The 23,998-nt window shown below is 35.3% G+C and overlaps 1 protein-coding gene and 1 non-coding gene across 2 annotated transcripts; one reads left to right on the plus strand and one right to left on the minus strand.

Moving 5' to 3' along the window:
- Positions 1 to 1,255: 1,255 nt before the first annotated feature.
- LOC145784827 (uncharacterized) lies at positions 1,256 to 5,042 on the minus strand. Its single transcript, XM_082596669.1, has 7 exons — positions 4,933 to 5,042; positions 4,538 to 4,670; positions 3,879 to 4,129; positions 3,399 to 3,564; positions 2,567 to 3,239; positions 2,245 to 2,400; positions 1,256 to 1,923 (listed from the first exon to the last, which is right to left on the minus strand). Exons 1-7 carry the CDS (start codon positions 5,024 to 5,026, stop codon positions 1,831 to 1,833), a joined length of 1,566 nt encoding a protein of 521 aa, XP_082452795.1. The 5' UTR covers positions 5,027 to 5,042; the 3' UTR covers positions 1,256 to 1,830.
- An 18,281-nt stretch (positions 5,043 to 23,323) lies between these two features.
- Positions 23,324 to 23,425, plus strand: LOC145784928 (U6 spliceosomal RNA). Its single transcript, XR_014291092.1, has one exon. It is a non-coding gene; the product is annotated as a U6 spliceosomal RNA (small nuclear RNA).
- The last annotated feature ends 573 nt before the right edge of the window (positions 23,426 to 23,998 follow it).

The following is a 23,998-nucleotide window of genomic DNA, read 5'->3' on the forward strand; positions in this document are numbered from 1 at the left end:
TTTATAAAACACGTGTGGTTTTTGCGCTGTGAAACCGACAACTAGATACAACTACAACGTTGCTTCAAGCACATTGCACAACTGAAAACAAGACTGCAGTAGGCTATTATGAAAAAGTCAAGACAATACTTATACAGTAGCCTATATTTTTCACCGTGTAAAATGTATTATAAATGCTGTTGAATCGTTAATAGGTATGCACGCCCTTGAAATTTTCCGGCAACTCTGACGTAAGCCTTTGATTAAACAGTGAGGGAATTTACTGAAGAAGCTCTGGTGAAAAAGTAGCATTAAAAACATGATATTATCGATGAGAAACGTGCAAGTTTGCAGATCACCACATTTCCATCCTAGTGGTTATTTCTTTGTTATTCTTCTAAATAGTACTTGATGAAAACTTTCTACATCCGCTGATCTATAGATTTACGTCAATGCGATTGAATTAACGTATTTCAATCTGCTTTGACTTCAACCGAATAACTGGACCGATGAGAGGTTTCTCTTCAATTAGCTTTTAATCTAACATCGCCTACACAGACTGGTTGTTGCGATAGGCCTTCGGAATCAAAAGCTTATGCGAAGTCAACGAATGCACTTTGTAATGAACCAAAAATGTTATATTTTAACTTTAAACTATCGATAGTATTATCCATTCAGCATTTTTACTAAAACTAATAAGTAATCTATATCGTTAGAACATTAAATCCGTTTTGATAACGTTTCTGGCTATCACAGCATTTTAAAAACGGAAAAATTGTGAAAAATTAATTTTAAACATCACCGATTGTGGCACATGCTTTGTGACTTGATACCGTCTTGCCACGAAAAATGTTTTGACAATAAAACGGATTTAATGTTTCGACAATACAAATTACCTATTACTTTTAGTGAAAATACTGAAGAGTCTCCTACAAGTCAGTAGCTGTGAACTGAGCAAATGGCAATTGAGCAAGTGGCAACTGAGCAAGCCGAGGCTTGACAGGTCACAAGTCAGCAAAATCAGTTAACAAGCGATGACCAGCAAGTCCAAACTGAGCAAGTAAATCTCGTTTGCTGACGTGGACAGTAGCTAAATGTACTTGCTGAGTTATTGCATGCCGAGTGGTCTGACGACTACCAGAACTACAGTTAAACGGAATTTAACTGAACGTAACTGAATTTTTAATCAACTGCAACAATACCTTAAACCTGTCAGTCTAACTTTCGAGAATGCTTTTCATCATAGACTTCGTTATTTTGAGACCGGGCAAATTGTTTACTCTTTATTGCAGTAAATCGCATTTTATTTTCCTTTATCATGAATTCTCACACAAATGTGAACAAATTTGATAAAGAAAATACAATAAATTTAACACTGTACTTTTTCAAAGTTGGCTTTTATAGTAATTCTATTAAAATAAATCAGGTAGACAGGTTTAATAAATAAATAGGAAAAAATATCCGAATGATACATTTTAATTATTGTTGTTTGAAAAGAAAAATCTGAAAAGGAAATAATAAAATGTATCAATTGGAAATACATAAATAAACGTAATAATCCCAACAAAACCAAATTAACATCATCATTGATGAAAAAATTCTTTCGGCATCCATCATTGGACTGGTCATGCTTGTGTTGACAGAAGGGAATTGCACACTGTCGCTGCTTTTCGCCTCTATGCGGTCGATATAACGTTCTCATACGAGGACAAACGCACTCAAAATTAAGCATTCTTCTTTTATTAGGTCAACTGCTCAGATGGAATTGTTGGGTGGTCTTTCTTTTCTTGAATCCGAAAATCTTTGCCCGGTCTTGCAAATTTTTTCTTTGTTTTTATTTTATTTTTTATTTTACTGAAGAGTTGATAGTGAACAGTGAGATTCCAGTTTGAACGGCTTGAACTTGACAGAGAATCTTTGGCCGTCGTTAAACGAGAAGTCGCCCTAAAATAAGAAACAAATTTTAGTAATCAGCAAATAAGCCACACAATAAAAGCAAAATAAACCACAAAAACACAAAGCAAAAAATAAAAATAAATATGTTCGGAAAATTATAAAACTAGCTTTGAAAGCACAAACTTTATGTTACGGCGTAATTCAAACGTTTGATTTCTATGCTGGCTGCAATTTTCAGAGGGCTAGTAATACGTCTGGTTAAAAACAGTTGTGCAATTTAAATAAAATTGCAAAGGATTGAGAAAAATAACAAAAAATGCCACTTTCTTTACAAAACCAAAAATCGTTCAAAAATTTTATAATGTTTACCTTTGGATCTAGTTGGATTAAAAGTCCATATCGTTGCAAGTAGCTTTGCTTGCAGAGTGCTAGCTGCCCTGTGCGAGCTTGTGTCACTTGCTCTGCAGCATGAAACAAAGCTTGAGGAAATATCGATCTCCCGACGCAGCGTTTCCGTGAAAATTTCTAAAATTAAAAAAAAATCAATCAATTACAACAAAAACGACACATAGGAAATAAATCATTCCATATAGAGATGTTGTCACATGCTTTGTTACCACGAAGGCTACTTTAATTGCTAATGATAGTTAAAATAAGCTTATCAAAAAAATTAAAACTTTTATCAACCCACCTGTTGGTTTCCTTCGTAAAAGAACAATTCACCTTCGTTGTCATCAGCAGTCACTACTCGTGGATTCTTAGACACTGTTTCTTGAACAAAACAAGGAGATCTATAATTGTTTGGCTGAGGAAAGAACAGTTGACGTTTCTTTCGCGAAAGAGCTCCATGACTGTTATCTCGTTCTTCTTCCTCATCTGTGGGAGCATTTCTTTCTGTTGGATGGGGAGTAGTTGTTGGTTGTGGTCTTCGGGATGACTTTCTGTAAACGGTTTCATAAAGTCGAGCTCTTACATGAGTTTGGTGGGGTCGGTGTCTCTGCGTAGCTCTATTGAGGATACTCAACAACCTGAGCTGTTCAATTCTATTTGATTCAGGACTATTCTGCGGTCTTGCAGCGTTAATCAGGTCCAGGAGGATCAATCTTCCCTCTCTGGAACCTGCTGAAAAATTTAATCCACGATCACGAAGAGTGTTGTTTGATTTTTTTGCTTCCTTTTTCACAACCTTTGGTTCAACAGGATTTCTTCTTATAACTTGAATGCCACGACGCATTCTGTTCGCTTGTGCGTCTTTGTGTGCACCACTCGCTAGAGTTATCTCAAGGTCGGGGTTATGTAACGCAGTGGTATCACCGGAATTTAAAATGCTCAGCCTTAGTGCTCCGTAACTTGGTCCAGTTATCCTGAAAATTGCAATTTTCAATTAAATAAAATTCACTAAATAACCTAGAGTTCCAATCGGAAACATTGTCTTCAAATCGTTTTGAAAACTTTTGTCTCACTTTTGCAAAACGTAAACGTACAAACTATACAAAGTCTGTGGCAATCCTTTTCTTACAAACCTGCAGGTTTGGAAGCATCTTTCATATTCATCAGCAATAGCTTTGATGTTGCCACGAAAAACATTGTTTTTAGTCAGAAGTTGAAGCACCTCGGACACCGTTGTTGGTACATTTAAACCAATTCTTGAAATTTTTGTGGCTTGAAGAACAACAGCGTCGCATGCACCTAATAATATAACAAAAAAATTAATAGCTGTTCTTGAAATATGTACACCATTTCAAACAAAACTATCGCTTTAATGGTCGGTTAGTTGCTACTAAATAAGAAGTTGTGGTGACTGTAGTGTAAACTTATCATCACTAATATGCCAAAATTACATCTGAATTTAAATTTTAAGCAGTTTTTTTGCTGTCGATGTAAACGTTAGTTGAATATTTTGGCATGATAAAATACAATCCAAGCCATGACATTTCTGATAGGTGTTGTTTGTATTTAGCCTACAAGCAATTCACAGAACGTTAACAGGATAGTTCACCTACTTGTACAGAGATGCGTGGTTAATTGTGGACTGTTTGTGCTTGATAATACTGATTGGGAAGCTTTTGATGAAATGTCTGTCTCAGTGAATCTTCCGGACGAGAGAGAGGAAGTGTAAAGTTGATCTTGAAAAGCTAAACCACGTTCTCCTACATCACGATTAGGTGCTCTACCAAAGACAAGATTTTCTGAGACTTGGGAATCTATGGTATCCATTTCTTTATTTTGATCTCCGACAACATCAAAAAGGCAGCTGCAACAAAAATTACTGTTAAAACAATTTTAAAAATCATTCAACACAGCTTTAAAAAAGTATAAGTTTGTGAAAGAAATCAGAAAAGGTAAAATCATTCGCAAGCACTGGCAAAAAAAGAAAAAAAAAAGAAAAAACGCAAGCAAATTCACCTCATTTGGTGATGCCATTCACTGCAATCTTCACTTCTACGAGTTTAAAAACTGCGGTTAAAATTTTTAATTTGCTCAAATGCAACAAATCTTGACAAGTTAACGTTTTATAATCATATTTGAACCCTCTTGTACTTGCACGTGGAAGGTTATTTTAGATAATCTTCTATTTATGCAAATACAAGAGCGTTATCTTGACTAAGTTATAAGAACCAATTTCATCAGCAGATCGTACGATATGATCAGTATTACGTACCCAGTGCTGCGAAATATGTCATAAGCCATTGTTGGATTCTCTCGGTATAGTTTGCATGAAAGAGTATTCCTCATGTTTGGATCGTAGTTGCATTGATTCAAATATTCTTGCTTCTGGTTTTTAAAGTCTCCACCTACATTGGTAAAAAATATTTTTAAGTAAATAAAGCTACTCAAGTGAAACTTTCAACTTGTACTTTTTGTAACTTTGTTTACAGAAGGTTAAATTAATATCAAATAAAAAAGCGTTTGTTGAAATAAATCTATATCAAAACAGCATTAGGACAAGCAAAACCATTGCAAAACATTGTGGTTTTAAAGACAACTATTACATTTAGAAATACGTCTTGAACTGTGCATTAAGTTCAGTCATTGCACTCGAACAAACAAACTTACCCTTTCGATTACATTGTTCCAGTTGGTAATTGTCTCCTGATAAATGACTGCAAGAACCACCAACGCATGATCGACTTCTGACTCGCACACCCATGGTTTTTGTGGTTGAGCACATACTCCATGATTCCCAAGCCCCCCACCTAGACCCTTGCTGTTCGCTTTTGGTCTTTGTGAGGATCGCTTGTTGTTGTTGTTGTTGTGCTACTGCGTTGTGTCTCAAAAGAAGAAATGCTGCAATAACAGAAACCAGTGTTTTTTAAGATTGAAACCAGTGTGGCTCTCAAGAAATTTATTTATGGCAACGTCAATGACTCAAATGTGTTTGGTGACGTACACAATTCAACCTCATGAATAGCTGGAGCCTTGTTTTACTTTTAACTTGCATCTTTAACACAAGTTAAAACCTATCAACTTGAGAGCAAGATAGCAATTGACGTAAGCGTGTATCCGATGACGAGTTGTGATTGCTTTATATTTTATTGTTGCACCAAGCACTAATTTCAATTATTGTGAAGCGATGATCCACTATGTCTTTGATGGCTCGTTGATGCGTTCAGTCACCGAATTTCATTAAAATAGGATAATACCTGTTAATAAATAAAACTATACAAGCTTAATTTCGTCTTTTAAATATTTTTGTTTCGTTTCTTTTGTAGCGCAGTTGATAAATTTACGATGAGAGTTTACAGAACAATGTCGAAAGATTGCAATGAATACTTACCACAAAACATAAATAAAACTTGCTTTACAGGCATGATTTTCACAAATGCACACAATAATTGGTTAAAATAACTTATTATTAGAATAGTATTGTTAAATAATTTCGCTTTATATTTTTTATTGAATTCGCTGTAAATGTATACAAATAAATTAAACACAAATATTTTCAAAACTTTTACAACACCCAGTTTACTGCAAAATTTCTACGTCAAGCGCTAAAATGGACTCCATGAGCTACAATAATAATCTGCACTTGTTGCCAGCTTTTAAATTATTCAGGCTCATTTGAAGTCTCAACTATTTTTACCAGAACCTTCGCTAGCCAAGGTTGGGTCTTTACCGCAAGTTTACATAAAGCGGTTTGATTTGAAGATAATAAACTCATGTCACTATAAATGCCTTCGTCGTCTCTTAAAGAAGAAAGCAGCAAAGGGCTGATTATTATTTGTGACGTAAAAGGATCTAGGAAGCTTGACAATCAAGCAAACTTTAACAACACAGTAGCAGAGACAACCAGTTATTTTGACACTGAGAGAAATCATAATAACAACTATGCTTTGTAAACCTGATTAATCTGACAATCTAAGCTTTCAAAGTACACATCAATGCTAGAAAATGTGTAAAAATTAATTGTATGACGCGTCGTGAGACTTCAGATTGCTATTGTTACAGCTTGAATTGAACTTTCAAACAGAACTAATTATTTACTGAAGTCGGTATGAAATTTTGTAGAACATCAGACTGAATTTGAAATTGCCACATTAAAGTCCACGCCCGAGACAAGAATTTCAATATTTTCTTTGCAGATTAACATTTTTTGAAGTTGACAAAAGGTTTAAGCAGCAGCTAATTGCCTGTTCACCTATTCACACAGACACCACTGTAAGCTAACATCGCGACAGAAGGTGACATATTTTTGAAATAAATATAATTTTAAAAAGTTTAATTAAACTTTTATACTTCAATCCAGAGGAAACAAGCTATAGAAATGTAATTTTACCTTTGCAACCTTATGCACTTATACTGTACAACAAATTCCATAGGCTCGTACCATGAATGCCTCAGTCAGAACAGATAAAGTTTTGAAACAAATCACCAACTATTAGCCTATACACCTCAATAGAACAGACATAACACACTGAGGTAATCTTTCTATAGTTCCTGTAACGCACTTTGATTGTGGACGTGGCTCACCCAATTTCTTACTAGCTTGTTGTATGATTCAAAAGTGTTACCACTGTATCAAACGTAAGATAACTTCGTGTTTCTCTTTCTCTGTCTCTTTTACCGTGACAAGCTAAATGGCGTTGTAAACTGCGCGCATATCGCTTTTGTTGACGGAGATGAGAATTTTGTATACAACTTTTAAAATTAAGCCTACTTTTTTCAAATTAAGCCTACTTGTAGTGGTATTTACTTTTCTTAAATTATTACACATCCAAGAAGTCTATAAACGTGTCACATTGAGGCAAACCAGTATCCGATTGTTGTAATCGTTTGACGAGATTCCAAGCTTGGCCCCAAAACTTCATCACTTTCTGAGAAAGATTTGGCACTAGTGAACTATGCGACATACTGTATCTATAGAGCACTTATCTACACTCTTTCCCATGGCTTTATTTCTTACAATACAGTAGAAATAATTGCAATTGAGGGATCGCACGCTATGTTTGGCTGCTCTTGCCATTATTTTGTATATTCTTCAAGTAGTCTCCTGTGCTTTTTTCAATCTTCTATTGAAAATAAAACTTATTTCTCTACTTACGCTTATCTTTCATCCATCCAAAATCGTGTTTCATGCAATGCTTAATGAATTCTAAGTTGATCGAAATTATTTTTTCCGGAAACAAACGTTCTGATTAACACTCACAACACAACTTACCAATGCTCAATTACTTAGTCCAACCTGAGCGTAAGAACCTTATTACTGACTGCAAACAACTTATAGATGCCAAGATACAAACACTAAAACGGCCTGCTTTGAAATGACAAAGTTACTCAAAAGTAAGGTCATTTAGAAAAGCGATTATGGATATTTTCAATTTGGCTTGTCACGAGTTACAAACAACCCGCTGATTTGGATCGCAAACCAAAATATCGACAGTTCTCAAGAGAGTACTTTTCATATTTTTTTGTAACTTACAGTATAATTTGCAGTGGCATTCTTAAAAGAGTCAAAATATTGCATTCTTTGTACTGTATAATGTTTACATCAGAATAAAGATGAACTATTATGAAAGTTGAACCATAGCAAACACTCATATGTGAAATCGCATTTGGAATGTCATTTTGACCTAAACATTGCAGCGCTGTCTCACACAAGCTGTGTTTGTTTGTTGTGTGCTTAGAAACGCCACCAGCAATGGCGTAACTGTATTTTTGTGCCTAAGAGGCAAGTGCTGTTATAGGGGGCGCACTGGCTACATTTTTGACGTCAAATGAAAGAAAATAGGGGTCAGTCAGTGGCGTAGCCAGAAATTTTGAGAAGGGGGGGTTTGACGAAGTGTTCGTCTAAGACGACACCAAGCGGCGGGGGGTCTGGAGGCTTCCCCCAGAAAAATTTGAAAAATTACTTTGAATTTGGTGCATTCTGAGAGCATTTTCAACAAAAATGTGGGTATGAATATTCTTGTAAAATGGTGCTGTCCGGTGGCATAACAAAAGGATAAGATCATGTTTTCTTCGCATTTTTCGGAAATAAAGCTAAGTCTCTATGTTTTCTTGTTGCTTATTCCTGGCTGAGATGTTTGAATGTTTGATATTGACAATTCTAGCTCTTTTAATGCAGTTTCGTTTAAAATTAGGCAAACTTTGTTTTAGACTGAAAGCATCATTCCAAAGCATAAAGAGACTGAAAGCATCATTCTCAATATCGTGACGTCACACGCGTGCCAAAGGGGGGTTGTAACCCCCCCAAAAAAACGTTGGCTACGCCACTGGGGTCAGTTACGTTACTTATTACATGTTGCCCTCATTTTCAACTTGTTTCGTGCTTCGCTGCTTCTAGTTTCGCCTCTGACTTCGCTTTGACCTTCCACAGTTCAGTGGTATAGGCTACTTTGTAGCTGGCAATCTGTGTATGAATACACAACACAAAACCCTCCAGTGTAGAACTATTTACTGGTTGCAATGTGTTTCCGCAATCATTTGTTAAACAGAGGTTGAATTCTTGCGCCAGCAGAACTTATTTTTTTACTCGTTTGACATTGTCCTACATCTACGATGATATAGTAATCGGTTTGCTTTCAATCCAGTCATTCTTCATCATCATTCATCACTAATGTAATATCCGAATGCGGAAAATCGACTCCTGTTTCGTCTCACTTTGCTTTCATATTGTATTTTGTAATGCTAGATAAGTTTTTACTCAGAAGTTATAAGGATCGAAGAATAAAAATAAATGCAAAGTAAAGGATTTTAAATATATTGTTTAAGTCAATTTTAAACAATAAATACTATTAAAACTACAAAACATTCTCAATGCCATCAAATAGAGTTGCTAGTCTCCAAAATCCTTTACAGACTGTTTACCCTTGTTTGGGATTGTCAAAAGGTTCTTATTCAAATAGAATCTATTTGAAATGTGTCATCTTTATGTGCTTTTTGATGAACTTACAATAATAAGTTTTGGAAGTTAATTATAGTTTCCAAATTAAAGATGCAAAATGTGCTGCCAACAAGAATAGAAAACAACACATGAGTCAAACTAAGGACTAGACAGACCACAAGATAATCCGCAACAAGCAAAGCAAAAACAAAGTGAGATTGAAAAATAAATTTCAAGATATTAATAACATTTATTAATAATAAAAGAATTGTTTCACGTCAGTTGGGTGCAAAATAGTGCCAATAAAGAACCAATAAAAAGCCACACTGTTAAAAGCATTTCAAAGAGCAAATCAAAAGAACAAATTGTTCGTGAAAAACATGTTGCATGAACAGTGAGCCAGTAGCGCAACGATTGGTCGATGATTGACATTTCCTTTCTTTATATAAAAAAAACTTTCGATAGTTTGACAACAAACAGCAATAACTTTGGACATAAAGTAAGTTTTGTAATCACATTACTGTCTACAAAACTTATGTCACACGAATTACCACAAGCCAAGTTAAGCTGGTTGCTTTTATACGCTATAAACTCCTTAAAACCAGAGATTAAATTAGTTTTGGCTTCGTGTTAATGAACGTAGTATTGATGCAACGATGTACGTTTGGTTTTGCTTACAAAGGAAACAAATTTAAGGTCAAACTTTAGTTAAATCTTCTGTGTTTGTGTTCCATTCCTTACAGCTATACGACACTGCAGAGTTTTTTATGTACATTAAAATGTTGCATCATCGATTGTAGAAGTATACGGGAAAGTTACAAAATTATAAAAATGAAGCATGTGGAGCAATTCATTCGCCGTTCTTTGGCAACAGTTTGTCTTTATTTACGTAGTGCTGTAAAATTCCAGGTACCAGTTTGGCACAGGTTGTATTTTCAACGTTTAAAAAGTTATTTTTTTCTTGCGCTAACTAAAGAAATAAATTTTTAAATGGGAAAGAAGTTGTCCCATGCAATCAAAGTTCAGTAAACAAAGGCTACGCCTTAAATGCAAGATGGAACAATAATTGAGATTTTGTACATTTTATTGAAATACTAGACTTATTTGTATGAATGTTGTTTTCGTTAAAAAATTGTACGTCTATCTTTCATTTGTTAAACGTTTAAAATATTTTAGCTGTTATTTGAGAAAAATTGCAGCGTTGCTGTGTTTTTTGAAATTAAGAGTCGCTTTCATTGACGTAGTATTGACTTAAAAAGTATCATTAGATGATTTAATTTCACGTCAGTCATAGTTCTCAAGACCAGCCGGCTACTGTATTGTGCAATGGCTTGTTATGTTTGTTTGTTTGTTGTTAAACAGCAGACTGCAGTAGAAAACGTTTTGTTTGATATTCTAAAAACATTTACGTCACAAACTTCAAATCAATAATTTGAAGAAGAAAACGTGGTAATTTTGTTGGACTAGTCATACATGTTGTAATATCTGTAGGAAAGGTTTTGTCGTTTTTTTTTTGTTTTTTTTACGCCATGATATTTTACCGTGAGTATGTAACGTAGGGTCGTAGGCTGCAGTTAGAGTATTAGTTGGTGGTTAATGAATTCAAATTTGGCTAGAAAACTCACGACAACACTTTTGCTTTACACTTAAGAATATGAATAAGAAAAATTGTCTAACTGCCCATATTTTGATTTTTTCTCTATGTAAACCAATGCACTGCAGCATAGCTGCAATTTATCATCATGGTTTTGTTTGTTTTGCTTAAAGAATGTTATGACAAGGCAACACACCCAAAGGCACCACATTGAAATTAGTTTTACATTCCAGAAATGAAACAGCTGTTGATAAAGAATTGTGGTATTACCTCAGTTTGTAAATATATAGCCTATTAATCACTTAAGTAGGTATAGTTTTTTTTGCTTGTTGAAATAATTACAAGCTAGATGTTTAATCAATAGTGTGATGAGTTAGTGTTTAAAATTTAAGCCATAAAACAACCCCAAAATTTGTCATTGTTTGTAGCAGAAAAAAAATACAAAAATGTAGATGCTCTCAAGCGCAACAAAAGTCTACTTTTTTACTATTGCTATATTTTACAATATTGCAGTGAGTTAGAAGTGACATGAACGTTTGTTCACATTTTAAATTCTAGAAAAAGTAAAAGCACAATGTTAAACTAGTTTTTCAGAATCCAAAATCAAAATACCCTCAAATTGGGCTTTTTTGGAGCAAGAAACGTGATGTTTGCACAACACAAAAAGCAACATTCTACACGCAGCCTACCTCCTTGAACATGCGTCACATGAAACTATGAGATTTTTCATTTGTATCGACTTTTCCTGTTTTCCTTCTCATGTTACTATCAAGGCTAGTGATGACATCTTACATCATGCCAATTATACGAGTTTGCGGACTTTTGCTGACGTTTTCGTCAATTAAAATGCACAAATCAATAAACTGGAAGTTTACCGTGTAGTCCAGAAGCGCCAAATCGTCTATCCACACAATGGTTCACTTTGTCAGTGGAAGCAAAGGTTGAAATTAAAGTTTTAGTGTGCAATCTATAGCTGTCTGGTAGTTATTTACTTTTTTCTGACGGCTGTTTTTATTTTGCTGGCAGGAAAGGATTTATTGATTGAATAGAATTTAAATAACTATGTTTTCAAACTAAAAAATAAACTATTGTGCAATGATATGGATGTTTAAGGTTTTAATCTCTTCTTTGACCTTGAAGAAAACATTATTTTTCAAAAAATCAAGTTAGCTTTCAAAATCAGTCTAAAAACACTAACTCGTCAAGATTCTACATTGAGGGCTGTTTGTGAGTCTAGTTCCACTGTATATCCAAATTCTGGGCGGTAACGCACGCTTATACATGTACGCAGGCTACTGGTATGTTTTATAAAATATTACTTCTGAAGGACAATGTTGGTTTTCAAGTGTATTTTACAGCTGCATTCGTTCCAAGCAATGTCACTTTAAATTAATATGCAAAGCAATAATTAGATTCTGAGATAAAATTTAGAATAACGATATGTAATATATCCATATGGGCTTTATAGGCCTACTGTAGCTAACGTAAACGACAGTGTTAATGTATACCTGAATAGTATTATTATTCAGTAAATTGAAATTCGTACAGGAAAAATCTTGCTATATATGGAAAAAACAAATGATAAATCTAGTCAAAAGCTCCACGATCATTCTTTACTTTGCTGATTTAAAAATTAACAAAAAAGAGTTATGAAAAAATAGTACTTACATAACAAAGAGTTTCCTTCAACATTTCTTACACCCCATTTTGATATAAAAATCAACAAGAAGCCGAGAAAAAATGTCTTCATTTTTGTTGATTCAAGAAGCTTGCAGTAGGTTAAAGAATTCAATAAATTTGACAATTTAACAGCTTTGATCTACCAGAAAAATTTTAAAACATTTCATTAGAAAACATTCAATGTTATGCAGCTAAACCGTTTGTGGCAAATCAAAACTATTTCAAATTACTTTGAACTCACTATCTCACATTTCGGTTTCATAACTATAGGCGACTTGTGATACTCACGGCCTATATTGTAGCTACTAATTTACATTTATAACAACAAGTGTAAATAATTGCTTTTATGTCTGATGCGTTTGTGGCAATTGTGCTTTCACCGCGGAAGCATAAAGGAGAAAAACCAAGCAAGTCATTGCATTTTTCAAAAAAGAGGAAATATTACTTATCCCCATAATTGAGCAAACCGCCATGAAGAATTCCAATTAACCCCGATCATTTTGGTGTAAAGATGAAGACTATGAAGACCCTCATCTCAAAAAGTAACTTAATAAAAGATTTTGATACAAGATTATTTTTTATCTACAGCAACAACATTAACTACATGTACAATGTTGTACATCCACAACCGACAAGCCAGCCCTGCTTTCACTGATTCAACTTGCGCAGACGTTGAAGGTATTGAAAAACGAACGGTTATTATCTGGGTGGATTACTGTTTACCAACACACTATCCGGTGTGTGGTGTAAAGAATTTCTTCACTCTGATTCTGGGAATCTTCATTATTTTCCATTTAGTTTTTGATAAAGTTGATAACTTTGTTTATATACTTTTGAGGATTTGCAAATGCAGCCTATTCATAAAAAGCGGACAGCCTAAACATTTCACGAATCTCCGTGGCCACAGAAGAGCATGTTTTATAAAGGTATGTCTTATTATTCCAAAACAGCGATATAGTTTTATTACGTGTTACCATCAAGGGATATGCAAAATCGATTTCACAAACCCCAAAAATCTTTATTTTTTACTGCTCTCAATCTTTCAAAGTTTGTTAAAAACTTTGATGGTTTGGAATATTTCAAGGCTCTATTTTCAAATGAAACACAGCACGTTAGCGCAAAGTTGCTATAAATATGCTATGACTAGCGTGATATTGTCAGGTCAATAACATCACAAGAACGTTAATGCCACGTTTTTTTACACAACTGCTGCTATTTAAAGGGTATACACAGAATGTGAACAAAATCTTGTACTGTTCCTGATACTACTGATATCAACCGCAAACAAGAGATCGCCACCATTTCAGGAACAGTAAAAGAACCAAGGTAAAATATCGCATAAATGTAGCACACCCAGTCACCCACGCCAACACAACAACGTTGCACTGACGTCATTACAATATTAATGGAGTTTTAACGTTGCAACCTCACACTTTGGTATCGTCGGCCCAGATACGACGATTTCAATCAACGTGACAGAGTGACGCCACTATGACGTTCTTTGTAGTAAGTAACACATGAGGCTTATGGTTGGTTATGTAACATATGAGGTAACATGGTATCATATGAGGCTTCAGGTTGGTAAGTCAACTGAAACAACTGTAGAAAAAGAGCACAAATGTAGAAACAAACCCGTTGCAACTCATGGTCAACCAGATCACAAAATAAAGAACCTAAAATGCAAAAACCAAACTCATGTTCAGCAAATGTTTTGAAAATTAAATCGTTTTGCATCATAGTGCTTTAAACAAAATGTTCATGTCTATTGAACATGAGTCTAGCTGCAACATTTTGGGCCAATTATTTTTAACATAAATGTTCCTCCGACACTATTAGTAATGAAGTTACTCACATTAGTTGTTCTTACTAAGAAAAGCTGGTTAAACTAACAGTTATCAAATAATACTCTACCGGTACTAGTATTTTTCAAAACAATAAGCAAAAGTCAAAAAAGCTAAAACAGTCTTCTGGATTTATAGAATAATGGGCCAAACCGTTTTTTTATGCATAATTAAATTATCAATTACCTCTCTCTTTGTTGTATTAACTAATGTATCTGCTAATTCTCTTGCGTACACCCTCCCTTGTTTTACACATCATTTCTTTTCACTTTGATCTTTTGATTAGCTTACTTGTTATTACGATCAATATTTTGTTCACCATACTGTTATTGCATGAAAGCAAGATGTTTGCAACTGCTTTTCCTTATTTTTACAAGACTATCATTTATATACTTTTGCGAAAATGTCAAATTACAGTACGAAATAAGATGGTCACTTGTTTATAAGGATGTAAAAATAGCTTTTTTTCTTCAAAAAATTACCATTACACGTGTGCTAATGTTAACAGTAGACTATTTGTTTAAATGACGTAGCTTTCTCAGTTACGTCTCAGTTGCGTTGGTAAGGTCGATTGAGTCATTCGGGTTATTTCATTGGCAAGCGCTCCCAACAACTCCAACTGACATTTGACCCCAATGCATTAAATTTTGTAAAAAAAACGTGTGTCTGTATTATATAATTTGCTTAGCAAACGGTGTCTTGGGGTATGACGTTAAAACTGGAGCTAACAAGCAAGGCTAAGCTCTACTTTTAAAAAATGTTGAGCCACTAAATTTTCCGTTACTTCAAACTTTGGGTTGGTTTACAACAACAGCAGGTTAAAACTTGCGTAACTCCCTTTTCCGATATGAATAGCACTTCCTTCGTGTTCACCTGACCAGTAACCAGGACCTGACGCAGATAACTACAAGACTCTAAACATTGGATGAAGTCAGAAAAGACAAAATGATGTCACAAGGTACCAAAGATGTTGTGATATCGTTTGCCGACTCATGCAATTCACCAAAAACTCAAACTAAGACACAAAAAACAATGTCAGCGTTGTTAAGCATGACCAGAATGCAGATTGTTGACCTCAGTACAATCGTTTTTTGAGTGGCTTGAAAAACTATGACCGCCAACATGTGTGCCAAATTAGGCACACGATACACTTTTATGTAAAATTACTTTTGCCGAACAAAGGTTAAGATATTCCAAATTTACCTCATCACTTTTTTCTCGTTATGCCGTTGATCTGAGCATTATCGACAGGCTACTGTAGGCTATTGTTTATTAACTAACCCGCTGTCACGAATTTTAGATTTGGCTCGATTGCAATATCTTAAAAAATTCATCCTAGGATGTCAATCCTTATTTTTAGGAAAAATTTCTTGTAGAACATGACATTCAAATTATCTATAATGATTAACTTACTGAGATTTCTACTCTAGTTTTTTTGCTGATAGTTTTTCCTGTTCTTCATCTTCCGGTTGGCGGAAACTTCTCGCATCCACCACTGCTTTTTCTGCATAGAGGGGAAGGACTGGCTACTGAAGTAAATAGAAAACTAGATTAGCAGCACATAGACAGTGTGTTAAAATCAAAACTGTGTGTCTGTTCACTCGCGCTAAAATACTAATATCAGAATATCAACAAATTGGTCTTGGGAATTCCTACAAGAGCTTAATTTAAAGTCTTGGTGTTTGAAGACCAATCATATTTCGACTTTTATTCATGGTTCTACCGAAACACGAAGCTTATATTGTTGATTTGTATTTAAAGTAGGCTACTGTTATTGATTAAATTTTATGTTTATACTTCAGGCGCATGACGCACAACCAGTTGCGTTGACAAGGGGAGTTCAGGGGGGTACTTTCGAATCCGGGTCAGGGGAAATTTTAGGGGCGGGAACCTTTCCAAAGTCTGGGAACGTGGAGCCACAACGTATTCTTTGGGTATAGTGCGTTGTTTTAAAAGTACCTTGATTTAGGGCTTGAAGATTTCATTGGTACTGATCACAAATTACCTTCTTAACGGTCCTGCACACAACCATACGCACTTGTCACACAACGAATTAATACAGAATGCCATGTTGAACAAACACCACTTAAGAAAAGAAATGAGCCAATTATTACAGTTTTCAAGTAAAACATTTTCTGAATGTGAAGTTTAGAGCCTGAACATCAAAGAGTAGCCAAACAATAGAGTGCTTGTTTTGCTAAGAGCTGCTGGAATTTTTGGCCAGCAGAACATTAAACCATTAAGACGTGTTTACGTTTTCCGAGTGTAGGTCTACACTTTTCTCAGTCAGCAATGAGTTAAACAGTTTTGAATGACTCAAAGCTTTGTCGACAGTAAACTTGTAAAGTCATCAAAAAAAAAAAAGAAATTTATTAATTTGTTTCATCCACAGCACGGATGGTGCTTTCCACATGTTACAAAATACGTCGCTTCACAAATCGAAATTCCACCCGAAACAAAGGCGGATAGCTAGTTAATTGATGGTTATAACATATAAGAATAGAGTTAATTGCTTCACTGAAAACAACACACAGTTTACACAGTTTAAATCGTAATTTAATTTCATCTTTTAGCAGTAGCAGATATCAACAGTTTCATTATAGAATTACTTTTGCAACTGGGGAAAAAATTTATATTCGCTAAAAACCATTTTCCTATTGCTGAGTCATTTTACATAAAAACAGAAACCTGTTTCTCCTTCTGCTACACAAATGTTACAGACTACTGTAGATACCTTTAGACCCATTTTACGTGTGTTTGCCCTTCTTTAGCTCACATAACGCGTCGTAGGTCTCTAAACAATGAAAAATCCACGAAACACTAGCAATGTTTTACAAACATTGATTTAATGTTGTTGTAGGCTGTTTACCAATTCACACAAAGAGAAGCAATGCTAGTTTTTCAAACAACAAGATTGTTACTGTACAAGGAAAACTGTGATACTTTTTAAAATTTATTTATATACTAAGGTATTACTATAAACAAATTTTTTATGGATTTTACCATCTTAACCAGCAAGGATGTTTCCGAAAATGATAGTTTCCAAACGTTTTAAAGCATTTTTTCTACGTATTGAAAACTAACGTTTTTTCCAGAGTCGTTTCGGCTTTTGTTGTTATAAATATCGAACTAAAATCTAGTTTGAACGTAACTGTTTGAAATGATCAGTTGCCCTAACACAAATGTTTTAGACGTTGTTTGCCATGTGGCTTCACATTCAGAAAGTTTGCTTACCATTTTAGCTATTTAGTTGTGATACAGGCCTAACTAAGGTAGAGAAATGATCAGATAAATAAATAAAAGACAAATAATAACAATTCGGATAAAGAAACGCTAAATAACTGCAACTGTTCAACACATTGGTTTTATTGGAGTAGCTTACAGTAATTACATCGTGCTAGATAATAAAAATATATATCACAACCCTTTAGGCTACTGTTAACTAACTTAGTTTAGAAATTTTCTATCATCGTGAATTAGAGAAAATTTTCATCTAAAGAATTTGTAAAAATTTAGATCAACAGCTAATTTCTTATGCCCGAAAAAGAACACAGCATTTAATACCAAAGTGATAACCTACTTCTGTGTGAATTTTAGGGTGCTTACAACGATGTTAAATAAGGTTGCTAAAATTAGGGTGTCACATTCGACAGGTCGACCAAAACTTCAGCCTCTTTATCTGCAACAACCATGTTGTTGTGCAATATTAATGATTTTCATTTTCTGTACGTCGACAGTTGATATGTAGCCTAAGTCCTTTACAGATTTTTTTAGCTTTCTTTAGGAAAGTTTTTCCTCGCATTTTGTGTTTTCGACTAATGTTGACTCCATTGCATGTAATCGCTTGACAAGTGGCGTATGCCGTATCCCAGATAACAAATCAACCGTTTTTTTACATTATTTCAACGTCTAAAACGTAAAAAAACGACTGATTTTCCGTCTGGGGTGGTACACTCTTGTTTCGTACTTTTGAGCTACCAGATTATTTTGCGCAGCGATTTTAAGCGGGCTATGCAGAAGAAGAAATCTATTTTGTAGCCTAATTGATTACGTTTGGCCGTTGATAACTCAACATGGTTGCAAATTGTTTCTGAGAATTATTGTGAGGTATGCAGACGTTATGCCACGCATATGTGAAGCACATGACCCATACATCTTCAAAAGCTTAGTTTTTTTGTAGTGGTGCTGTTTCCGCAACAGACAGTGAGCTATTGAATACTACATTTTGTATTTACATACATAGAGAAATTCTTAAACAACTTACACATTAATAGATCGAGCGCTACTTAAGTAGAGGATACTTGAACGTACTTGTAACTTAGTGATTAATAAATAATCGGCAAAACACTCATGAATGGCGTAAAAGTGATTGCTGCGTTAAAACCAACTTATATCAAAATGCACATTTTTAGAATTCCCGATATGATTCAAGCTGCTGGTTTGTTTTTCAAGAGTTTGCGATTCAAACGTACTGCAGCTGCAGTTCAAACCTGCTTTGAGGTTGCGGCTCAAATCTATAGGCTACTTTAAAGTTACTTTAATAATGACTACAGTGCGCTGATGGTAAGTTTGCGATAAGTTTTCTTTTACTAATTTCATATTTGAGAAATGCAACAAAGGTATACACAAACCTGAAAGAGTAAAATCTTCTAGTTTAACAACTGGTTAAATTTTTTTATAATTTTAAAATACGGTTTGTGGTGACCGGTTCAAACCAGTTGAATCCCACCAGGGTAAGTGTTAGTGGCCAAAGTATATGACTATCTTCTATTCTCAGTTTTATTGTGTACCGCAAAATCAATGTGGTATGTCAAACCCGTGACATTTTGTAATTGCTTTAATTTTAAGTGGTTAGTTTATTGTGTGATTATTCAGAATGTAAAAAAAAAGCTTGAGGTATTAAGAAACTACTGTACAAGTATTAAAAAACTTTAGGCCCCTTCTCCAACAAGCAGCAACAGTAACCTACTTATTTATTGCTATATTGATAATTCCTTTGAAATCAATGGTGAAAATAAAGCAGTGTACGGCAACACTTTTACAAGGCTGCACGTCTGGAAATCACAACTGTTTTTTAGCAGGACATTGGTTCTAGGTAAAGTCAGCTTACATGTGTCCAGTCAGCAAACCAATCCTTTTCATATCAATTTAACGTCTGCAGATGTTGAATCAATTTGAAATGAGACGATTACGATTTGTTAGTTTTCTCACGCAATGTGTCGGCATCTGAGTTTGGTCAAATATTTAATTTGCGTCCCCTTATCACTTTTTAAAACAAAAAGTAATGTTTAAATAAAAATAACCTTTACACCTTGATTAAACCGGAAAGGGACGTAAGTTTGACATTAAAATTACTCTTTAATTGTGTCCTTAGTGCCCCTGCATGCCTGCACGTATGTTCACATTCTTGCAAGGTACGTGCAAAAGTTCTACTTAACATATGTCTTGTTATGGAAGGCACTCATTATTTGAATGCACTGTATTTCATTTGACCCGGTGGCCCGTTGAAAACCAGGTTAACATGACTTGCATGTTAAATGATTACCACGCAGTCTTGATTGAATTATATTTCTTGGGATTTTTTTATGCGACCTGCAGCTCAACAAAAGTTTACACATGTGCTACGCTAGTGAACAAGCTTGGTTTAATAACACACACTCGAATAGCATGATGTAGCAAAGAATATCAACATGTTGTGACTTTGCAGCACAGAAAATAATAAGAAATGTTAATTTGAACGATTCAGATTAAAAGCTACGAGATAGAATACAACGAAATACCATGAGAAATAAAAACTATCCAATCCTTATGTGGGCAAATCGTTGTTGCTATTTTTATATATACGTGGTTGTTCTCAGTATTTTTATTAGCGCAGGCTTAACTCCGTCCTATAACCTAAACCTGGTGATATGAAATGCGAGATAAAGTAAGTAACAGTGCCGTATGCTATTACTTCTTTCTTAGAAGTCCAATAGTCGTTGTCTTCATACAAGACATAAGTTTGTACGTTTGTTCACCGAAAAGCATTTTATTTTTTGTTTTTGGCAAAGCACAATAGGTCTTTTAATTATTTTGACTGAAGTTCCCTTGCCTTTGAAACCTTGCAAATGGTAATAACGATGCTTGATAAACAACTGTAAATGTCAGATTTTATTTCACTACGTATAGGATAAAATCGTACGAAGCAATATTAAACATCAACAAAGCATCATTTAATTGAAAATTTGAAAGTCGCTTTTTGATTTGAGCAAACGTTGATAACATTGGTCAACACAATTGTGAAGAAAGGAGCGTTCTTCCCGGCTATCAGCACAAGGCTGAGCACTCACCAGTACAGCGCAATCAACTACATGCTTCTCGGCAGCCGATTGTAGCAAGAATTGACAGCGATAGACACCGTGTTTTGCCCACGAGCCTGGGCTCGTCAGTATCGCATCACCAATTCTTGCCACAAGAGTATTTGATCGGCGCTTTTACCAGTCAGTTTAACTCTCATCTCTTGCTTGTACCAGTGATGCTCAGCCTTGTGCTGATAGCCGGGAAGAACGCTTCTTTCTTCACAATGTCCTTCCTGGAGCTTGCTGGTTTTGTTGGCTCTTTTCTTTCTACAAAAATAAGAGTTAAACTGACTGGTAAAAGCGGTGGTCGATTATTAGTGGTGGAAGAATTAGTGGTGCGATACTGACGAGCCCAGCCTCATGGGCGAAACACGGTGTCTATCGCTGTCAAGTCTTGCTACAATCGGCTGCCGAGAAACACTGGTCACCACAATGTTTGTTGTATTGACTTTAATATCTGATTTTGTGTAATTTGGTGTTATTACATTGGCGTCTGAGCTCAGATTTCTTTTATCATGTAAACTTTTTGAAATTTCATAACAAAAGTTGTTTTTACCGAAAGTTACGTGGCTTCACTTTAACAAAGAAAGAGTGGCATAAGCAGGCAAAATCAGAATATCTCAAACTCCAGATGTCAACAGAAGATAATGATGAAGGAAATGAGACAAAATGCCACATTCAAATATAATTATCCATCCCGTTTGAAGAGCTCTGGGGAGATTTTTAGTTGGTTTTGTTTTACCGTTTCTTTTGAATTGTCACTCAAACTTTCTTGATGATTTTAGTTGAGACATAAATGCTTACAACTTATCGATACAAAAAGTGGCAAGATTTTAGGCGTTTGAATCATTACAATGGTGCTAAAAAGATTTTGATTTTTAGGCCAGCCTTCATCTTGTGAACACTCTGCTGGTAGTGATATACTTTACAGTAGTTAGCCTCTAAACGGGTTAGTTGGAGCAATACCTGTCTGTTAAATTAGAAAGTTTGAGAAGAGCAGAATGATCGTTTGCTAACCAAAAGAGAGTTAACCAATGATGGTGTCTATTCATGAACAAACAAAAACAACTCAGATAAGATTTTCTTGTTGGAAATAGGTCATATAACTTTTTCTGGTGTTTTATGTCTTCATATGGATGAGTCACCATAGCAGTAGTGCATCGTAGCCTACTTTTGTTTCAAAAATTACATCAAAACACGTGCAGTGTTGAAGAGAGCGTACAGACTGCGTCTACTTGAAAGCAGATAGTATATTTATAAGAATAATTGTCATGGAAAAATACAATGTTTAAGATTTTGTGATATTTAAAATACAGGCCAAAGGAGTAGACAACTTCTAAGTTTTAACATTACTTTATCCGAAATAAAAAGTTACAGTTGCTTTGATGCACGGATTTGGACTGAGTTCAACAATAACCGATTTCGTATGATTTTGTTCTAATTTAATTCATTCAACAATTCCAAATGTTGTTAATCAGTATTTTTGTATCTTTTTGGCTTCAACTCATTAAAATTTGTGCAAAGAACTTTTCATGATCAAACAAAATTTATTCTTTTTGTTTCAATTGTATACGGCAGGGGTCACCAACCTTTTTTGCATACGGGCCACTTTGACACTAAGGAGAGCTGTGGCGGGCCGCACTAATAAAATGTTAGGTAGGTTGACTCTTATGCTAGAAAAGAACGCATTTCGTACCCAGTATCCAGCGTTACATGTTTTTCATATTTATGTTAAAATACCGTAGCAACAAAATTAATCGAACAACGCTATTGCCAGGCCAAGCTCCTTTTACAACACTTTTGACTTTTTTAACAATGCCTAATAAATAGAGGCCACTTGTTTTGTGCACTTATAGCGAGGCGAGCGGTTTCATCAGAATATTCATCGCCAAGCAAGAGTGGTGTTGTTACTTCGCTTCGCAAAAAAAAGATATCTTGCAATTAACAGTTTCAGTAAATAAGGAAATGTTTGACACTTCGCAATACAGGCAACAATAGTGACCTTCAAACATATCAGCGAAAACTAGGCTCCAATAACAGGGAAAAAGAAACCAGGTACCATCTTCTCTCGTGTTGTTGCTATGGGTCAGGGTATCCGTTGGTTAACCACTGCCTGGTGTCGTCATCGATGGAAACTAGGCCTTCCATACCATGAGGAGGTCTGTATAGCCGGCAATCCTTGATAATGTGTGCTGCCGTCTGCATTTCACCACACTCACAAGCAGCACTCTCTGCCGACGAAAGCAAGTACCTCCACGTGGCCGCCCCCGCAAGTACCGACTTTGGAAAACTAAACTTGCTACAGCTGTCGCTATAAAGTTATGCGGAAGAACAATCATCAGAATGGCACCCCCAGACCAAGCACAGCGCCCTTGTCAGGGCGAACAGCACCAGCTGTTGTAGGTCAAGGAGTGACCATTCTGCAACTAAATGTTGAAGGCACCACCAACGCTAAACTAGAAATCATCACACCAGGTACCATGAAACAAACGCTTGTGGAAATCACCGAAAAATCGTAATTTATGAACAGTCTTCTCTCTAAAAAAGCAATGAGTTGGTTTTTCATTCTTTTTGTGGGAATCTATAAAACCGTCTTTCTTTTATTATAGACAACTGTAACTTGCGGTGCTCATCAGCGTGGTAAGAATTTGTTGATTAGCAACATTTTGCATTACTTGCTTCGGCAGTACATATACTATAATTGGAACGATGCAGATTAGCATGGCTCCTGCGCAAGGATGACACGCAAAATCGTGAAGCGTTCCATATTTCTTAAAAAAAAAAACATTTTACAGTAGGCCTACTAAGCTAAATATTTTCATAATACAATCAGAAAAAGTCTCTAAATTTATATGTAATATATTGCCAATTTATTATAAATTGAGTTGGCACACCGACCCATTTTGCCAACAAAAACTTGCATAAAGAGAACACTGCTCGTGAAACACAATAACGGCGAAACTCGCACTAGTGTTTACATGACATTTGCAAACTTAAAATAAGCAACCCTATGCTCACAGACAATTTCAAAATTCGAAAACAGACGTTTTAATCAACCACTGGGACAGCAGTGTGGCTGGACATCGCATTGGAATAACTTTAAGCAACCCCCACCTAGAACTAAGTACAATCTGATTGGTCGGTCGGTGGAATCGTATGCAATGCGAAAATATGCTTCCAGGAAAGTATTTTTTGCCTTCGTGCTCTTTAACTCCCTCAAGAAAAGTATTTTTAGTTATACTTGTACGCTGATACCTTCCGCGGGCCGCAGCGATACAGCGTGGCGGGGCGGGCCGCCAGTTGGTGACCCCTGGTATACGGTATTTCACAATGTAGGTACGACCAG

The sequence above is a fragment of the Aplidium turbinatum genome, chromosome 15 (genome assembly GCF_918807975.1).
Source record: "Aplidium turbinatum chromosome 15, kaAplTurb1.1, whole genome shotgun sequence".
In the NCBI taxonomy this organism is placed as follows: domain Eukaryota; kingdom Metazoa; phylum Chordata; class Ascidiacea; order Aplousobranchia; family Polyclinidae; genus Aplidium; species Aplidium turbinatum.